General features: G+C 44.1%; 1 protein-coding gene across 1 annotated transcript in view; it reads left to right on the top strand.

The window, feature by feature from the left end:
• The window catches only part of EPS8L2 (EPS8 like 2), a 423,360-nt gene that overhangs the window by 333,817 nt on the left and 72,010 nt on the right, over positions 1-17,533 (top strand). Inside the window, 1 exon segment of the mRNA XM_029582244.1 lies at positions 3,350-3,461. Within this exon segment, the coding sequence (XP_029438104.1) occupies positions 3,350-3,461 (112 nt within the window).

The raw sequence follows: 17,533 nt of genomic DNA, 5'->3' as shown, positions 1-17,533 counted from the left end.
GAGCTCTGCCTGCTTTTCGGAAGGTGGAACCTGCGCGATGGAATTTATGCTGTAACCCCACGTTCTTAGGGGGTTGTCACCTTCGCAGCCCTAGGGAGGATTAGGGCAGTTTTTCCAGGGTGGGGAGCACCATCTTTCAGGGCACAGGCTGAGTCAGTGACCTCAAACGAGGTCACTGACTCCTTGAAAAATCACATTGTCCACACCAATACTTGTACTCCAAAATAAAATAAAGTTTACTGAAATAGTAGCAAAACAGATCATTGAAATACAATTCTGAAATTGTTTCAGTAGTCCCAAGTTCAGGAACTAGCAACAGTTTTTCAATCCCCGTTCAAATCAGTTCAGTAGCAAAAATCCTGAAGCTAGGAAACAGTTAAAAAAAATAGAAAAATCACTTTTCTTAGCTCAAACATCACATTTCCTCTCCCTCCCAGGTCTGCTGTGGTCCTAGGAATAGAATCTGTCTCCTCACCTTTTATTACCTAAATACTTCAGACTCCCAAACTTCAGTTCTCCAAAAGGGCTTAGCTGGTCAGCCCAGAAAGACAATTCAGAGTCAGACTCACAGGCCACCACGCCCAGTGCCCTTGCTTCACCCCCAGTTATCTCTTCTTTTTTCCCTGAAACCCTCTGCGGCTCCAGGATTTAACTCAAAGTTTCTTAGAAACCAAACTCCAATACTCCCAACCACCAGGACTGGATTCAGATGAAACACCCCCGTCCCTTTGGCAGGTGTAGATCTTTCTCCCTGTGCTGAAGCTCCAGCAGGCACCTTTCTCCTCAGTCCTGTGGCTTCCACCCCCAGTTTCCAGGCCTGGGTCTCCAAATTTCATCCTTCTTCTTTAGCTCCACTACTGCTCAGCAGCCCCTCCAGCTTACTAATTCTTTGAGGGCATTTGGACTCTCAACACAGCAATAGAGGGTGGAACCTGCTACATGCACTCCATCTGTATTACTCTCTTCCCAAATCCACTTCCTGCAGGCTCCATGTAGGGAGCATATTTCATACCCCTATTCCTGGGCAAGGCCAGCCTGTCAATCACACTAATGGCTTCTCCAGCCCTTAGCCGTCCTGTGAACTTCCCCTCTAAAAGTTTCCCAATGTTAAATAATAGCAGGCCTCTACCTAACCTTGCCCTGTAAGTGAACTTAAATTACTAGAAAAGTCTCAGTGTTAAACTGTAGGGCCTAGTGGTAAGGATAGGCTGCATTTACTACTGTTATCCAAGTGCCATCTAGGGCTACAATGTAGATCCTTTTTAAAATCACAAAGTGTGTGGAAATGCAAACTCTGCCCTCAGAATGCTGCTCTGCAGGTTTTGCGCCTACCTTTACACACACTGAGCCAGGGCTGTCTTAGTACAGCCATTTACTCACAGAAAACTCGGTGTTAGGGCTTTGAAAATTCATCCCTAAAATCAGCCCTCACTTTTAACATTTATTTTTAGATCCAGCAGACTCTTCCTGTTCTGGCTCTGGCTGGGTTTAGCGCAATGAGCCTTCATTTGTAACTACCTGGGGATTTTTCACCTACTTCCTATGCACAGTCATTGCAGCGAGAGTCCTTGGCCTAGGGTCATGCAGAGGGCTCCTTCATGAGCACTGAATCCAACCACTAGATATCACCATTGCGCCAATCCTGTGACTCCCTCCCCCTGACGTTGAGTGTGAAAGAATTGACTCTCTCTGTGTGGTACCGGTTCCCCGTTTGATTGCTTCATTCAGGGTGCTATGAGTCCAGGGTTCAAGTCCAGCAGGGGGGACTTAACTTCCTGAGCCCCTGGCATGGTCAGTAAGTCCAGTCCTCATTGCCTTTGGTTAGCAGTGGGTATTCTCTAGAAGGTGCAGGCGCAACTCAAAGAGACCCAGAAAAATAAAATAAATGTTGGCCAATAGCCGTCACTTCAATCATTGTCCATTCACCTGTAAATATCAGGAGACAAAATAAAACAGCCAGAGTTTAGCTTAAAAATAAGAATCCAAGCAAGTATTGTGAAAATCAGAAACAACATCAAAAATATTAGTCTGAAAAATCATAGTTTCCTTGTCCATTTTATTCCTCTTAGTGGGTCTTCTCCCTTCTGCACCACCAGCCATACTTAAGAACCCCTCCCCTTGAAAGGTGGTGTAGCTGGATGCAACTCCAGCATAAGCTGGGAAAAAATCCCCAAGTTCCAAAATAGTTCTTAGAAAAAGTCAAAACAATTGTCAAAATCCAATCAGATCTTTAGACTCCAGCTCCAGATGATCTCACTGAACTGGAAATAATCCTTTCTTCTTCCCACCCTTGCCTTTTTCCTTGCAGCCTGTGTCAAAATGATCAATAACCCAGCCCGTCTGGATACGGGGGAACAACCTTCCTTCCAGACTGGTCAAAACCCCCAAAAAACTGAATAGAAAATCCTTCTCCCTTCTTGAGCAATCCCATTGTAGGATGGCCAAGATCAACAGCAAAACTCCTTCTCTTCCTTCTGATCAAAAGTCCCCAGGGATGAGGCAATGACCAACAGCCAAGCTCCTATGTCTTCCTTCTCGCTCCTACCCACTGCCTACTGAGCATGCTCCAGGGACCATTGCAGGCCCACAGAAGCCTTCCCACAGAAAGCTATGGGGGGATTGCAAAAATATTTTTTAAAACTCTCCCTCTGCCCATAATGGAAACGGTTAGTGACAGGCAAAGCTGGATCACACTGCCATTAGCAAATAGGCCTGCCCTGCACTGATTTATAAGCAGTTTCCAAAATCAAAGTTCCCTATGCGAGTGATCACTCACAGTAATATTCTTTAAATATTCAATGGTGGTCCTTTTAAAGGCAGAAATACACCGTTACTACTACATGTAGAGAGTTGATGGCAGCTCTGGAGGTAAAAATAATGCATTTATAAACATCCCACCCATAGACTGTGAAGAAATCCCCCAGCAGGTTACTATCCCGCTTATAAAATGTAAAAAATCCCTCCAGCTTTTAACTACAGATATTACTTCTTGAAAATGGGCTGCGGTCTCTCGGGGGAGGAGTGTTTTCCTGACGCACCCATCGCACTGATTCCTGGCTCACGCCTGCTCAGTTTGCTGGGTAAAAGCCCCGGTTTGTGCTCTGGCGAAGGTGAAGCTCTTGACACCGGTCCCCCAGCATCTGAGTTGTGTTTGATGTCGAGGCTGGTGGGCTGCATCTTACATATCCCTTTCACGTTCCACCACAGAGAGTGTGAACAAGAGCAGACACGAAGGGGAATTCCCAGAGCAGCTGACTACATGCATCACTTGCTGGCCCAGAATCAGGTCAGATACCCTTTTAATGGGGAAAAAGTAAGTCTTTCAATGTGTGTATATGCTTTCTTTAAGGAGCTATGAGGCACAAGCAACGGGACAGCCCAAGAAATATGCCAAAATCAGATACGATTTCACCGCCCGAAATGCCAATGAACTCTCAGTGCTGAGGGACGAAGTCTTGGAGGTAAGAAAATGCTTTGTATTGCTATATCATAACCTCACCTGGGGCTCTTAAGACAACATTGGATGGTGCAGTAGTTTATTAAACAAAAACAGAGCTGGACAAGACTTCCAGAGGTCCTCTAGTCCATCCTTCTATCTGCAGGCAGGATCCACTCCCCCTATATAGATGCTTTTCTAATCCTCCCTTAGAAACCTCTGTCCAGATCACTTGTCCTTTTGTGTCACGTCCTGCACAGATAGAATATTCCTCATGTATGTCCTGAATCTGCCCAGCTGCAATTTAAGCTCTTTACTTCTGATTCGGACCACCGTTCTCTGTCCTCAGATCAGTTGGGGTTTACAGCATGCGGTGGGACGTGGTTTGGGCAGACTTGATGGTCCTGTGCTTCTTATCTGTACTCATATTCTCTATTTCATGGTAACCTCCTTTAGGTATCACTATCAAGGCCCCAGCCTTCTCTGTCCAAAGTAAATAAGCTCAGCTCTTTGATCTCCCTTTTAATAAGATTGATTATTTCTCCTATATTTCCACACTCCCTTTGAAGTGTGGGGCCTAAGACTGGACACATCCTCCACCAAAGTCCTTAGGGTAGAGAATGACTTCCCATGGCTTCCTTGTGATCCTCTGTTAATAATCTCAGGAAGGTTTGGGCAGACTCCAGTTCCAGACTATGATCTGCTAGAGCCTCCAGCAGTCATTCCTCATTTCCTATTTATGCTTTTAATTTCTCCTCTGAACAGCAGGAAATGTTGTTTTTGTCCTTTGCATTCTGTTTATTGACCATTTCTCTAAAATGTCCAGATGATTTTTAATTTTAATCCTGTCCTCTCAGAGGACAGCACATTCTGCTTTAGGGTCTTTCATCTCCTGCATTTTTGGGGAAAAAAAGGTGTTTTTTTCATAAAGGCTTTTGAGATGCCAATAAATTTAAATTAATTGCAGGATTTTATGAGGACTTTGACTTGTCTTTTACTGAGCACGTGTTTGTTCTTTGTTCTTGTCTCTTATGGTTGATATATTCATTCACTATGTTTATGACAGATGTACACTTTTATTTGTTTTTGTAAGCCACCAAGGAGAAGTTTTAGGATTGGCAGACTGAATTCACAAAAAAAAAATGAAATAAATAAATAAATAAATAAATAAATAAACAAACTGATGAGATCACATTTGTTTGCAAATTTGGGGGTGAGAGTTCAGTGAGAAAATGTATTCTGTCATATATTGGGGAAGCCTCAATGGTGATCGTAATGTCCATCATTAACAAAGCAATCTCTATGTACATAGCACTGCACAAGATACATGTAGGAGGTCATTTTGTAATGGCCTGCATAAAATAATTGGTAAATATGCGCAAAGTTGCATCAGTTTTCAAACTGAACTCATGCATGTAAGTTCACTTTGAAACTGTTGCCACCAAAACACCTGCTAATTTTTCAGGAAAATTTGCACTCATACATTTGAAAATGTAAAAGTAAGCATGTAAGTGCAAATTTCTCCCCACTCCCAAGAAAACCTTCACCAGTCCAGGTAAACTTATGCACAATCAGAACAAATGCGCCTTGTCTAGTACCCTGGGATAGGTGCTTAATAAATTGTTTTAAATAGGTTTACTTGGGTATCGGTTGGGCACTTCTATGGGCTCTGATGTCTCCTTCAGGACCACACTTTCTGTGCACCCCAAGGCTCAGCACTATCCACAGTCCTTTTTAACATCTATCTAATTCCTCTCTGCCGAACCTTGGGATACATGACAAATTGTATGCAGATGACATACAATTTTTCTTCCCTTTAAAGTCAAATTCATTTTTCTGTGGTTTTTTTCTATCCACGACTGGTTAAAACATAACAAATTAGCCCTGAAAGTCAACAAAACTGAGATAATTAACCTTTCACATTTTGCCTCTACAAACACACAAGAGAAAATATTTTTGCAAAGGTCTAGAAATTGTCATTTCCAGCACAGTTGTAATCTCGGAGTCATAATAGATCCCTCTCTGTCCATGCATGCAAACATAAAAGCTCTCACTCAGGGCCTTATTTTCTATAAGTATCGCACGCGGTAAGGGATGTTTCGCACGCAAAATGTCCCTTTTCGCGTGCGATACCAAAATGGGGGCGGAGTCGGCCCCGGAAAAGGAGGAGTCGGGGCGTCACCGTGGCCGACTCCGCGAAGCCGCCGCGGACGACGAAAAGGTAAGGACCTTTTCGCGTCCTATTTCGCTCCCAATAGCTACACCTCCTATAGTGGCGCTATTGGGTGCGAAACCGGCAGCGATTGCACCGCGACAGTGCGATCGCTGCCGGCTAGCGCAGGCCTGCCCCCCGTTTCAGCCCCCCGCCCCTCATTTTCTATAGTATCACAGGCCTGCGATACTTTAGAAAATGAGGCCCTCAATCCTCATTTTTCAAACTCTCTCTACTCTGGCTCTTGAAACCTCTAAGAGATCCTTTAGACTTTCACACAGTGCTTCAATCTCTTCCTTTTTCCAGGCTAGACTATTACAATTCTCTATTCATTGGTCTTCCTGCATATGTTGTCCAACCATTACAAATAATACAAAATTCTGCAGCTCGCCTTTTCACTGACTCGCCTTTACATAACCATATCACTCCCGTTCTTCAGTCCCTCCATTGGCTTCCAAAAGCCTATCGCATTCAATACAAATCAGCAGTTACCATCCACACTCTTTTAAATACGATCTCTTCTCCATGGATTTGTGCCACACTTAAACTGTACACTCCATCATGCTTGCTGAGCTCATCAAAGCAAGGCCTGGTCAGGAATCCCCGGCTGGGTTAGCCTATTCCCTCTGACTGGGCCTTAAAGTACAAAAAACCCCTCCTCAAGAAACCCTCCCTAGACCCGAAAGACCCCTCCAACTTCCGCCCCATTTCCAACCTCCCTTTTATCTCCAAACTAATGGAAAAAGTGGTTAATTCTCAACTCATGGACTACCTTGAAAACCATGGTATCCTCCATGTTTCCCAATTTGGATTCAGGAAACACTTTAATACTGAATCCTTACTCCTTTCCCTTACTGACCATCTCCTCAGAGGTCTGGGACAAGGCCACAGCTACCTCCTCGCCCTTCTCGATATTTCAGCGGCCTTTGACACCATCAGCCACCACCACATCCTGACACGGCTAGAAAGCATCGGCATCTCAGGAATAGCCCTCGCCTGGTTCAAATCCTACCTCTCTAACAGAAAGTTCTCTGTTAAAATTGGAAACAACCTATCTGCCTCATACCCACTACAACAAGGAGTCCCGCAAGGCTCATCACTTTCTTCGACCCTCTTCAATGTTTACCTCACACCTCTCTGCCACCTCCTCTCTGACCTTAAACTCAAATTCTACCTCTATGCTGATGATGTACAGATCATCATTCCCATTCACAACTCTATATCTGACGCCCTGGAGCACTGGGAAAATTGCCTAGCAGCTATCAACGCCCTCCTCACCAACCTTCAGCTTGCACTCAACACAAATAAAACAGAACTCCTCCACATCTCCTCGCATCCCCCTGACCTCCCGCCTAACGACCCTAAACTTAACCTCCTTACTGCTCAACCCTCCGTTAGGGACCTCGGAGTCCTCCTCGATCCCAATCTCAGTATGAAACCTCACATCAATTCCATCCTCAAAGCTGGTTTCTGCAAACTCAATGTTCTAAAGAAACTCAGACCCCTGCTCTACACCCATGACCTCCGTACAGTGATTCAAGCCACCCTCACCTCCAAACATGATTACTGTAATGCCCTCCTCTTAGGGCTCCCCCTATCTTCGATAAAACCCCTCCAACTATTGCAAAATGCTACTGCAAGACTCATCACGAACACACGCAAACACGACCATATTACCCCCATCCTTAAGGACTTACATTGGCTCCCCATCCTGTCCCGTATACACTACAAAACTTTGACCATAATACACAAGTCCATCCACACCCACAACTCAAACTGGCTCGACCTCCCATTCACCGCCTCCTTGTCCACCCGAGCCACCAGATCCACCAACAAAGGCACCCTACATGTTCAATCCTTGAAAACAGCTCATCTCTCCTCCACCCGCGACCGTGCCATCTCCATTGCCAGTCCAGCCCTCTGGAACTCCCTACCTATCCACATGCGCCTTGAACCCTGTGCAATCAAATTCAAAAAGAAACTAAAAACACTTCTGTTCAACCATGCCTACACAGAATAGCTTTCCCTCCCCCTCCGTAGCCCGCCCCCCCCCCCCCTCCAGGTGACCGCCCTCTCCTTATATTAAGGAGATATTCAATGTAAATTGTTAATTGTTATTCTCTGGTTATGACCTTCTTGTTTTCTATCCTTCATTCTGCCTATTGGTTATCCCCGCGCCCAGTTACTCTCCCTGTTGAAATGTACTTTCCAACCTTGCAGTTATTATGTGAACTGGTATGATGTCCCCACAAATACCGGTATATAAAAGTTTCTAAATAAATAAATAAATAAAAAAGGTAAGCTCCTCATTGCCTCCTAACTCTCCAGAAATCCTGCATGACTGTCTCTGGACTCTCAGGACAGAGCTATTATAAAGCCTCCTAGGGAGACGGCCATTCCCTGGCCCCTCAATGGAGGGACTGGAATTTGAATGGGTCTCCCCCCAGCCACTAACCTTCTCTTGATAGTACTTTCCTGGGCATATTGGTAATCGAAGAATGGCTCTTGGTTACATTTTGAAGAGGAGTTGAAAGGAGAGAAAAGGAGAAGTCCATCTAGAGACCCCCAATGGAGTTTCCACCCCTGGGACACCGGAGACTGCCAGGTTGGAGTTTGGGATTCAACATGGACCTCATCTACTGTGTAGAAGATCCACTCATGGTTAGGACACTCCCAGTCCACTTGGGAAAATTATCAGTTCACTCCCTGGTGGAACAAACCTGTTCCAAGCCCCTGCCTAGAGGGACAAGTCCACAGAGCTAGAAGTCATTTAAATCATGGCTCTTGTACAGGTTAGGACATTGGATGGAAATGGACACGTTGATTTTTTGCACCTATTCATTCTTTTGAATTCACTCCCAGTAAATTTTAATTTGAACATCCATCCAGAGAGTCCAGCCTGGTTTGTAAGTGCCCCTGTCCCGAAGAGCTATGGTTACACATTCACATGGGAGACAATACAACCCTGCCTGGACCAAGAAGGTTTTCTTGCACCTCCATCAGAAAGAACCCACTCCTTGGGAAAAGAATGTGGGGAAAGAGACTGAGAAGGTAGTCCCTAAAGAAATACTTTTGTGTGCCCTTAGGATAACAGTGACAATCCGGTATCAAGGGTTCCACAGGCTTCTGTGGGATCTCAAGCAGTTGTACAGGGGCTCTTCTGCTCAGCTCATCAGGGTACCCTGCAACAATTGTTCATCAGTTGGGCTGCATGGCTAATCGCAGCCATCACTGAGAGTAGATACGGAGGCTGGCGCAGCTGCAACAAGGACAGTACTCATTCTTCTGCTTGCGACAGACTCACATCAGTTCTTTAGGGGAACTGATGTGAGGCATCTTGACTCTCTTATTTCGGCAGGAAAGCCACTGTGCAGGCAGAACCGTCGGTTCCTGCTTCAGCGACTGGGTTCATTTTTGGCGAGAACAACTGCCATTTTGAATATGGGCCACAGTTTGCTGTCCATTTTTCTCAGGTTCAGGATTCCCTGGGTGCATCAGACTTGTCTCCTGAAAAGGAAGGACTCTAGGAGCCTAGTCAGTGTCTCTTTTCCTCTCTTCAGGGAGGTTTTCCTTGAGTTTGTCTTAGGAATACACCAGACCTTCTGCTCTCTAGAGGTCTGGTGGGAGAGGGGTTTCAAAATTCTGTGGCCTGGCGTGTTTCCCGTGTTTTTTCCTCGGCCTGGGGACCCAGCACTCTAGTGGCCTAAGCTAGCCAGGGGTTCCCCAGGTTCACCTCTGGGCTCAGTAGGGAGGAGGTCATGTTGCTTCCTAGTAAGCGTGGAAGAGTTGGAGGATTATCATCTGAGAATCTGAGAGAAAGGGCTCCTAGATGTAACCCCGCTTGGGGTACCTACAATGTTAGAAAAGGGTTTTCCAATATGTTAAGAGTCTTCCCTTCCTAATTTATTTAGTGGGTTCTTAGAATAGGTCATGCAGATGGTGAAGTGAACCTGTACAGAAACAATGGGGATTGCCATTAACCACTTTTCCCTTTGGCTGGACACGGAGCATTCATAGCCTCACCTCCATGAACTGTGGTCCCTGCTTCCTGGCTAAATAAAGTGTAGCAGACATAATGTTTCACAATGTTTCAAATTCAAACCATTAACTTCATTCATGGAAGAACCAGCCAGCAGTTATATACAATGGTTGTGAAACAGGTAAAAGTATAAATACTGAATACATCAGATTTCATGAGAATCATTAGTCATTCATTTACTTAGCCCCACCATGAATATTACTCAGGACATAAAGGAACATCCTGGACATATCACAAATTCTTCCAAATTTCTCCATTCTCCCTTACCACATAACATCTACCTCTGGCTATTTTAAATTAAGAATGTTGCATCATTTAAAATATTTTTTAGATCAAGGTGATTTCCATACTATTGTAAAGGCTTTCATATTCACAGTAACAGATTACTTTATATGTCCGACCTCTCCAATCTTTTATGCGTGCATTACAGATCCTACAAAACTCTGCTGCCTTCCTAATTATTGGAGGTTGCCCTTGGGATCATGTCATACCAGTTTTAAAAGATCTTCACTGGGTGCCAGTGAAGCAGTGAATCGAATTTAAGTTTTCCCTGATGGTTTTAAAAAAGTGAAACAGGAAGGCCCAGATTATCTTTTAAATTTATTGAGACTGTACCAACCATCGCCAACATGATGCTTACAAGGAAAATTTTTTTGGATGTTCCCTCCGTTAAGGCAGCATGACTTTCTCAAACTTGCCAACAGGCGTTATTTGTTTGCAGTCCATCTTTATGGAATGCTCTGCTGGATACTCTTCGGGCACAGGATGACATTATAGTCTTTTGTAAATATCTAAAGGCAATGTTGTCTCAAGCAGCTTTTTCTTAAATTCATATTTATATTACTATTTTATTGTATTTTGCTGATGTTTTAAATTATTAAAGTTCTGATATTGTAATCCACTTAGCACATTTTTCGCTATAGGTGGAATAGAAATATTTTAAATAAATAAATAAATAATCAACCATATCCAAACCCATTGCACAAATCATCAATTGCTCCCTATCCCAAGGGCTAGTCCCAGACTCTCTCAAAATGGCAATCATAAAGCCACTCCTAAAAAAACCTAATCTTTCACCAGATATCCCATCCAACTTCCGCCCAATAGCTAATCTATCTTTCATCGCTAAAATCCTAGAACAAGTAGCAAATAAACAACTCACAGAATACCTAAACGATAACAACATTCTCCCTCCAGCCCAGTTTGGTTTCCGCCAATCTAGAAGCACAGAAACCCTCCTAATCTCCTTAACGGATTCCATATTACTGAATCTTGAAAAAAGATGTCCTTGTCTACTCATCTTACTAGACCTATCAGCAGCATTTGATACGGTCAATCATAACACATTAATAGATCGTCTGTCAGATATTGGAATTAAAGATACAGCTCTCAACTGGTTCAAATCGTTCCTCAAGAACAGACAATATAAAGTCAAGGTCAACAAAGAAGAATCTCAACCAATCACCTGTGACTGGGGAGTCCCACAGGGTTCGTCACTCTCACCAACCTTATTCAATATTTACCTACTCCCACTTTGCCAACTCCTGCTCAACCTCAAACTCATCCACTACTTATATGCAGACGATGTACAGATCCTAATCCCAATCACCGAATCTCTCCAAAAAACTCTGGATTTCTGGAACACATGCCAACAAGCCATCAATAACTTACTCACAAGCTTAAATCTTATCCTTAATCAAAACAAAACAGAATACCTACTCATCTCTCAAGATGGAACCTACTCACTTCCCAGCACCAACCTCACCACCCAAATAACACTGTCACCACAAGTCAGAAATCTAGGAGTTATACTTGATAACCAAATGAATTACAGAGCTCTCATCAATAATATAGTAAAGGACGGATTCTTCAAATTACAAGTCTTAAAAAGACTTAGACCACTCCTCCATTTTCAAGACTTCCGATTGGTTCTACAAGCAATCATGAAAATAGATTACTGCAACTCATGAAAATAGATTACTGCAACTCTCTTCTAGTAGGCCTACCCGCAAACGCCTTAAAACCATTACAGATGTTGCAAAACGCTTCGGCAAGGATCCTAACCAAGACTAACAAAAGAGACCACATCTCACCCATTTTAAAAAGCCTACACTTGCTACCAGTCAATTTCAGAATACTCTTCAAAGTGCTTTCATCAATACACAAAGCATTACACAACCTGGCCCCACTCAAGCTCAAATTCCCTCTCCAACTCCACACCTCTACTAGACCAGTGAGACAAGCCTACCGAAACAATCTCCAGATACCACCAATGAAATCAGCGTTAAGCAAAAGAGCATTCTCCACAGCTGGTCCCAAACTCTGGAATACGCTCCCGCCAGAACTCAAATCAGTGCAATGCCCCATTATCTTCAAAAAAAGACTTAAAACTTGGCTCTTCCACCAAGCTTTTCCATAACATCAGACTGCACAATAATCTCTGCCAAGCTCCCCTTTAGGTCACTTTCAATCAAACTATAAGAGAACTATATAAGAACTTCAGTTAATTTCAACAACCTACAAGAGAACTATACAAGATCTAGACAAGTTCAACTTTAAAAAATTCTTTGAATCCCCATTGAATACCCCATAGAATAACTCAAGGAACTCCCCAATAAAAAAAAAAAAAAAATTTTCCAACTCCAACTCCTTGGCAGTTCAAAAGTCCAACATGTAATTCCCTACCTATTGTCAGTCCTAAACTCTTTACACAACCCCACACCGATGTTATCTGCCTCAGCCTATATTAGGCTTTGTATATTGTATTTCTTTGTTATTTAACCCCATATATTTATCTCCAAGTTATTTCTACCTGTTTTTTGTAAGACATTTTCTTGTCACTGTTATTGTTCAAAATGTAAACCGAATTGATCAGTAATTCTGTTATTGGAAAGTCGGTATAGAAAAGTTCTAAATAAATAAATAAAATAAATGTACTATGGATATGAGCATTGATAAGACAGGCTAAGAGAGAATTTGAAAAGAAGTTGGCCGTAGAGGCAAAAACTCACATTAAAAACTTTTTAAAATATATCCGAAGCAGAAACCTGTGAGGGAGTCAGTTGGACCATTAGATGATCGAGGGGTTAAAGGGACACTTAGAGAAGATAAGGCCATTGCGGAAAGATTAAATGATTTCTTTGCTTCGGTGTTTACTGAAGAGGATATTGGGGAGGCACCCGTACTGGAGAAGGTTTTCATGGGTAATGATTCAGATGGACTGAACCAAATCACGGTGAACCTAGAAGATGTGGTAGACCTGATTGATAAACTTAAGAATAGTAAATCACCTGGACCGGATGGTATACACCCCAGAGTTCTGAAGGAACTAAAAAATGAAATTTCAGACCTATTAGTAAAAATTTGTAACCTATCATTAAAATCATCCATTGTACCTGAAGACTGGAGGATAGCTAATGTAACCCCCATATTTAAAAAGGACTCCAGGGGCGATCCGGGAAACTACAGACCAGTTAGCCTGACTTCAGTGCCAGGAAAAATAGTGGAAAGTGTTCTAAACATCAAAATCACAGAACATATAGAAAGACATGGTTTAATGGAACAAAGTCAGCATGGCTTTACCCAAGGCAAGTCTTGCCTCACAAATCTGCTTCACTTTTTTGAAGGAATTAATAAGCATGTGGATAAAGGTGAACCGGTAGATATAGTGTACTTGGATTTTCAGAAGGCATTTGATAAAGTTCCTCATGAGAGGCTTCTAGGAAAAATAAAAAGTCATGGGATAGGTGGCGATGTCCTTTCGTGGATTACAAACTGGCTAAAAGACAGGAAACAGACAGGAAACAGAGAGTAGGATTAAATGGACAATTTTCTCAGGGGAAGGGAGTGGGCAGTGGAGTGCCTCAGGGATCTGTATTGGGACCCTTACTTTTCAATATATTTATAAATGATCTGGAAAGAAATACGACAAGTGAGGTAATGAAATTTGTGGATGATACAAAACTGTTCAGAGTAGTTAAATCAAGAGCAGATTGTGATAAATTGCAGGAAGATCTTGTGAGGCTGGAAAATTGGGCATCGAAATGGCAGATGAAATTTAATGTGGATAAGTGCAAGGTGATGCATATAGGGAAAAATAACCCATGCTATAGTTACACAATGTTAGGTTCTATACTAGGTGCTACTACCCAAGAAAGAGATCTAGGCGTCAGAGTGGATAACACATTGAAATCGTCGGTTCAGTGTGCTGCGGCAGTCAAAAAAGCAAACAGAATGTTGGGAATTATTAGAAAGGGAATGGTGAATAAAATGGAAAATGTCATAATGCCTCTGTATCGCTCCATTGTGAGACCGCACCTTGAATACTGTGTACAATTCTGGTCGCCACATCTCAAAAAAGATATAATTGTGATGGAGAAGGTACAGAGAAGAGTTACCAAAATGATAAGGGGAATGGAACAGCTCCCCTATGAGGAAAGACTAAAGAGGTTAGGACTTTTCAGCTTGGAGAAGAGACCGCTGAGGGAGGATATGATAGAGATGTTTAAAATCATGAGGGGTCTAGAATGGGTAGATGTGAATCGGTTTTTTACTCTTTCGGATAATAGAAAGAGTAGGGGGCACTCCATGAAGTTAGCATGTGGCACATTTAAAACTAGTCGGAGAATGTTCTTTTTCACTCAATGCACAATTAAACTCTGGAATTTGTTGCCAGAAGATGTGGTTAGTGCAGTTAGTATAGCTGTGTTTAAAAAAAGATTGGATAAGTTCTTGGAGGAGAAGTCCATTACCTGCTATTAATTAAGTTGACTTAGATAATAACCACCACTATTACTAGCAACGGTAACATGGAATAGACTTAGTTTTTGGGTACTTGCCAGGTTATTATGGCCTGGATTGGCCACTGTTGGAAACAGGATGCTGGGCTTGATGGACCCTTGGTCTGACCCAGTATGGCATGTTCTTATGTTCTTATAATTTTTCAATTGATTAATTGAATTTGCTTTCTCCTGCATTTGTCCCTGTTATCTCTTTGATTCCTGCAAGTGCAGGATTATAGAACTAGTCTCCCCTTCCGCTTTCAGTAAGAAAGAGCCTGTTGTGTTGGTTTACTGTCATGATTCTGTCAAAGGGAATTGATCAAGAGCCTCCCAGTTGGATCCTGGTCCTGGGGCCAGGATACTTTGTGGTTTGTAAACAGGTTGAACACTAGGGCCATTGTGTTGGCTCTGTTGCATTTCTTTCCCTTATTTGTTCTCAGTCAACTCTACAGCAGAAGTAAGGAGGCATTCAAAGATCAAAGGTGGCTCAAAATGCAAGGCTTCTGTTCAGTTGGGCAGATCAGAATCTACATCTTTCTCAGCAGCTTATAGTACAGGAGCAGAAAACATTCCACGCAACTTCCTGAGGTGATAACTTTGGATCCTGGAGAGTAGTAGTTGCAGCCAGGAGATCTCTCGATAGTAGTGATATCTGTGAGTTTGCTCATATGGACATCATGATGTCTCGCAAGAGCACCAGGTCAGACAAGTTCTTCAGTCACTGGAAGGAATCAGTTTTAAGCAGAAACAATGTCTTAATCCACGCATTCCAATTGGCATTTTATAGAAAAGATGTTAAGCAGAATAGAGGATTTCTAGTCAATAGTTGTCATGAGGTTTCTGGTCTGGCCAGGAAAGCCTTGGTATGTGTAGCTGGTAAGATTTAAGGCCAGTGTTCCTTTCCATCTGCCTTGCAGTGGTAGTCTGACATCAAGGTTGGGTGTTGGTGGAGGATGCATCTCCATTTTGTCTTTCAGCCCGGCCCTTAAAGGTTTTGCTTATGCAGAAAGGGATATCCTGCAGCAGTGTTGTCCACTAAGAAAGCATTAAGAACTCACCCTCATTGGTTTTGTGGTCTGGTCTGGCATCCTTTAAGTTTGTTGTAAAGCTCTGATTGTTTTTTGTATTTTATTATGTATGTAATGTATATAAACCATTTTGATTAATTTTTATATTGTAAAAGCGGTATATAAACAGTATTAAATAAATAAATGGAGGCCAATATTCAGCCACTATATAGCTGAACTGTTGCACCAGGAGGTAGACCCTTGGCCTACTGCAGGATTGGTAGGCTCCCTGATCAGACCCAGAGAGCGCCTGCCACCAGGAGGCGGAGCACAAGAGGAGACAGAAGCTAGCTGGAGCTTCGCCACTAGCAACCCTAGGTACCCCCGGATTGAGCCCTTGGGTACCCAGGCCGCCTGGTCTTAGGTGGGCCTCACAGGATCTCCTTGATAGGAAGTTCAGGGGCATGCCCACCACGATCAAGGGTGCGCAGTCGATACTTAGGCCGGAAGTCCTGGGTGCCTGAGAAGGCCAGAAGAGTGTCTCTGAATGTATAGCAAGGATCAAGGCCAGATTCAAGGAAGCGTGGTCAGCCAATGCAAGGGTCAGAGCCAGTAATCAGTCTGTGGATAGTCAGGCAAAGCAGAGATCAAATTCCAGGAGGCAGTCAGACATGGTCGAGTTCAGGCAGAGGTCAGTTCAGGCAGCGTGCAGACATGGTCATAGAAGCAGGCAGAAGGTCAGAGGCAGGCAGCAGTCGGATGTAGTCGTAGAAGCAGGCAGAAGGTCAGAAGCAGGCAGCGGTTAACGTAGTCAAGGGAAGCCAAAGTCAGAACCGAGAAGACAGTCCGAAGGTACTACCTGGAGAGACGAGGAGACAGAAGGATGCTGGAACAGGAGGACGCTAGAACAGAAGGACGCTGGAACAGAAGGATGCTGGAACAGGACTGGAACGAGACTGGAACAAAGGCTGGAACGAGACTGGAACAAAGGCTGGAACGAGACTGGAACACAGACTGGAACGCAGAGGCAAACTAAAAATCACAAGGATCGACCCGATTGCCAAGGCAAGGAAGTCAGGGCAGGTGCTTCCTGAAATAGGAGGTTCAATTAGGGCGCACTGCGGAGCTGGGACATGCCCCTGGCCCTATGAGGTGCCAGGCAGTCCGCATGCGTGCACCTAGGGGCAGGGCCGACGCCATGGAGGATGCCGAGCCCTGCCGTGAGGCCTGGTTGGAAGGTGAAGGCCCAGCGACCACCACCACCATGGGACACTGAGGCCTAGCCATGCTTGCCACTATTGCAGGGGAGGACGACCCGGGACCCCCGGAGGAGCTGGAGAGGTGAGCAGGTCCATCCACGGGCTGAGCGCGGACGGGATGCGCAACAGTACCCCCCTTCTAGGCCTCCCCTCCTCGGGGAGGCTTGTCAGGGTGCGCCCTATGGAAGGCCCTGAGGAGGTCTTTGACCAAGATGTTTTGTGAGGGCTCCCAAGGGTTCTCCTCTGCCCCATACCCCTCCCAAGAGAGTAGGTATTCCCATCGTTCTCGACGCCAATGGACGTTGAGGACTTCTCTTACCTGGAGGATATGCTCTGGTTTGGTGGCCACTTGAGGCGCAGGTGGGTCTTGGCGGGAAGACTAAGATAGTACAAGTGGTTTTAGTAGAGACACATGGAAGATATTGTGGATACCCATGGATCGCGGCAACTGTAGCTGGTAGGTGACTGCTCCCACTCTCTGGAGGACGGGAAACAGCCCAATGTACTTGGGTGCCAAGCGATGTGAGGGGAGTCGCAGCCTAATGTGCTTGGTACTTAGCCATACCTTTTGACCAGGCCTGAAGAGTGGAGCTGATCTTCTATGTGCATCAGTAAACTTCTTAGCACGTTCTGCAGCTTGGGTGAGACGTTCTTTCACTTGGTTCCATACGTTACGGATGCTTTGCACCGTGAATTGCACTGCTGGCGAAGGCACAAAGAGTGGTACCGGCAATGGGAGTAGTGGTTGGCGCCCGAATACCACCGCATATAGGGATACGTTTGTGGCGGCATCAAGGTG

The sequence above is a fragment of the Rhinatrema bivittatum genome, chromosome 17 (assembly GCF_901001135.1).
Source record: "Rhinatrema bivittatum chromosome 17, aRhiBiv1.1, whole genome shotgun sequence".
NCBI lineage: Eukaryota > Metazoa > Chordata > Amphibia > Gymnophiona > Rhinatrematidae > Rhinatrema > Rhinatrema bivittatum.
The sequence above is the reverse complement of the archived record's forward strand: the minus strand, read 5'-3'. Positions and strand labels throughout refer to the sequence as shown.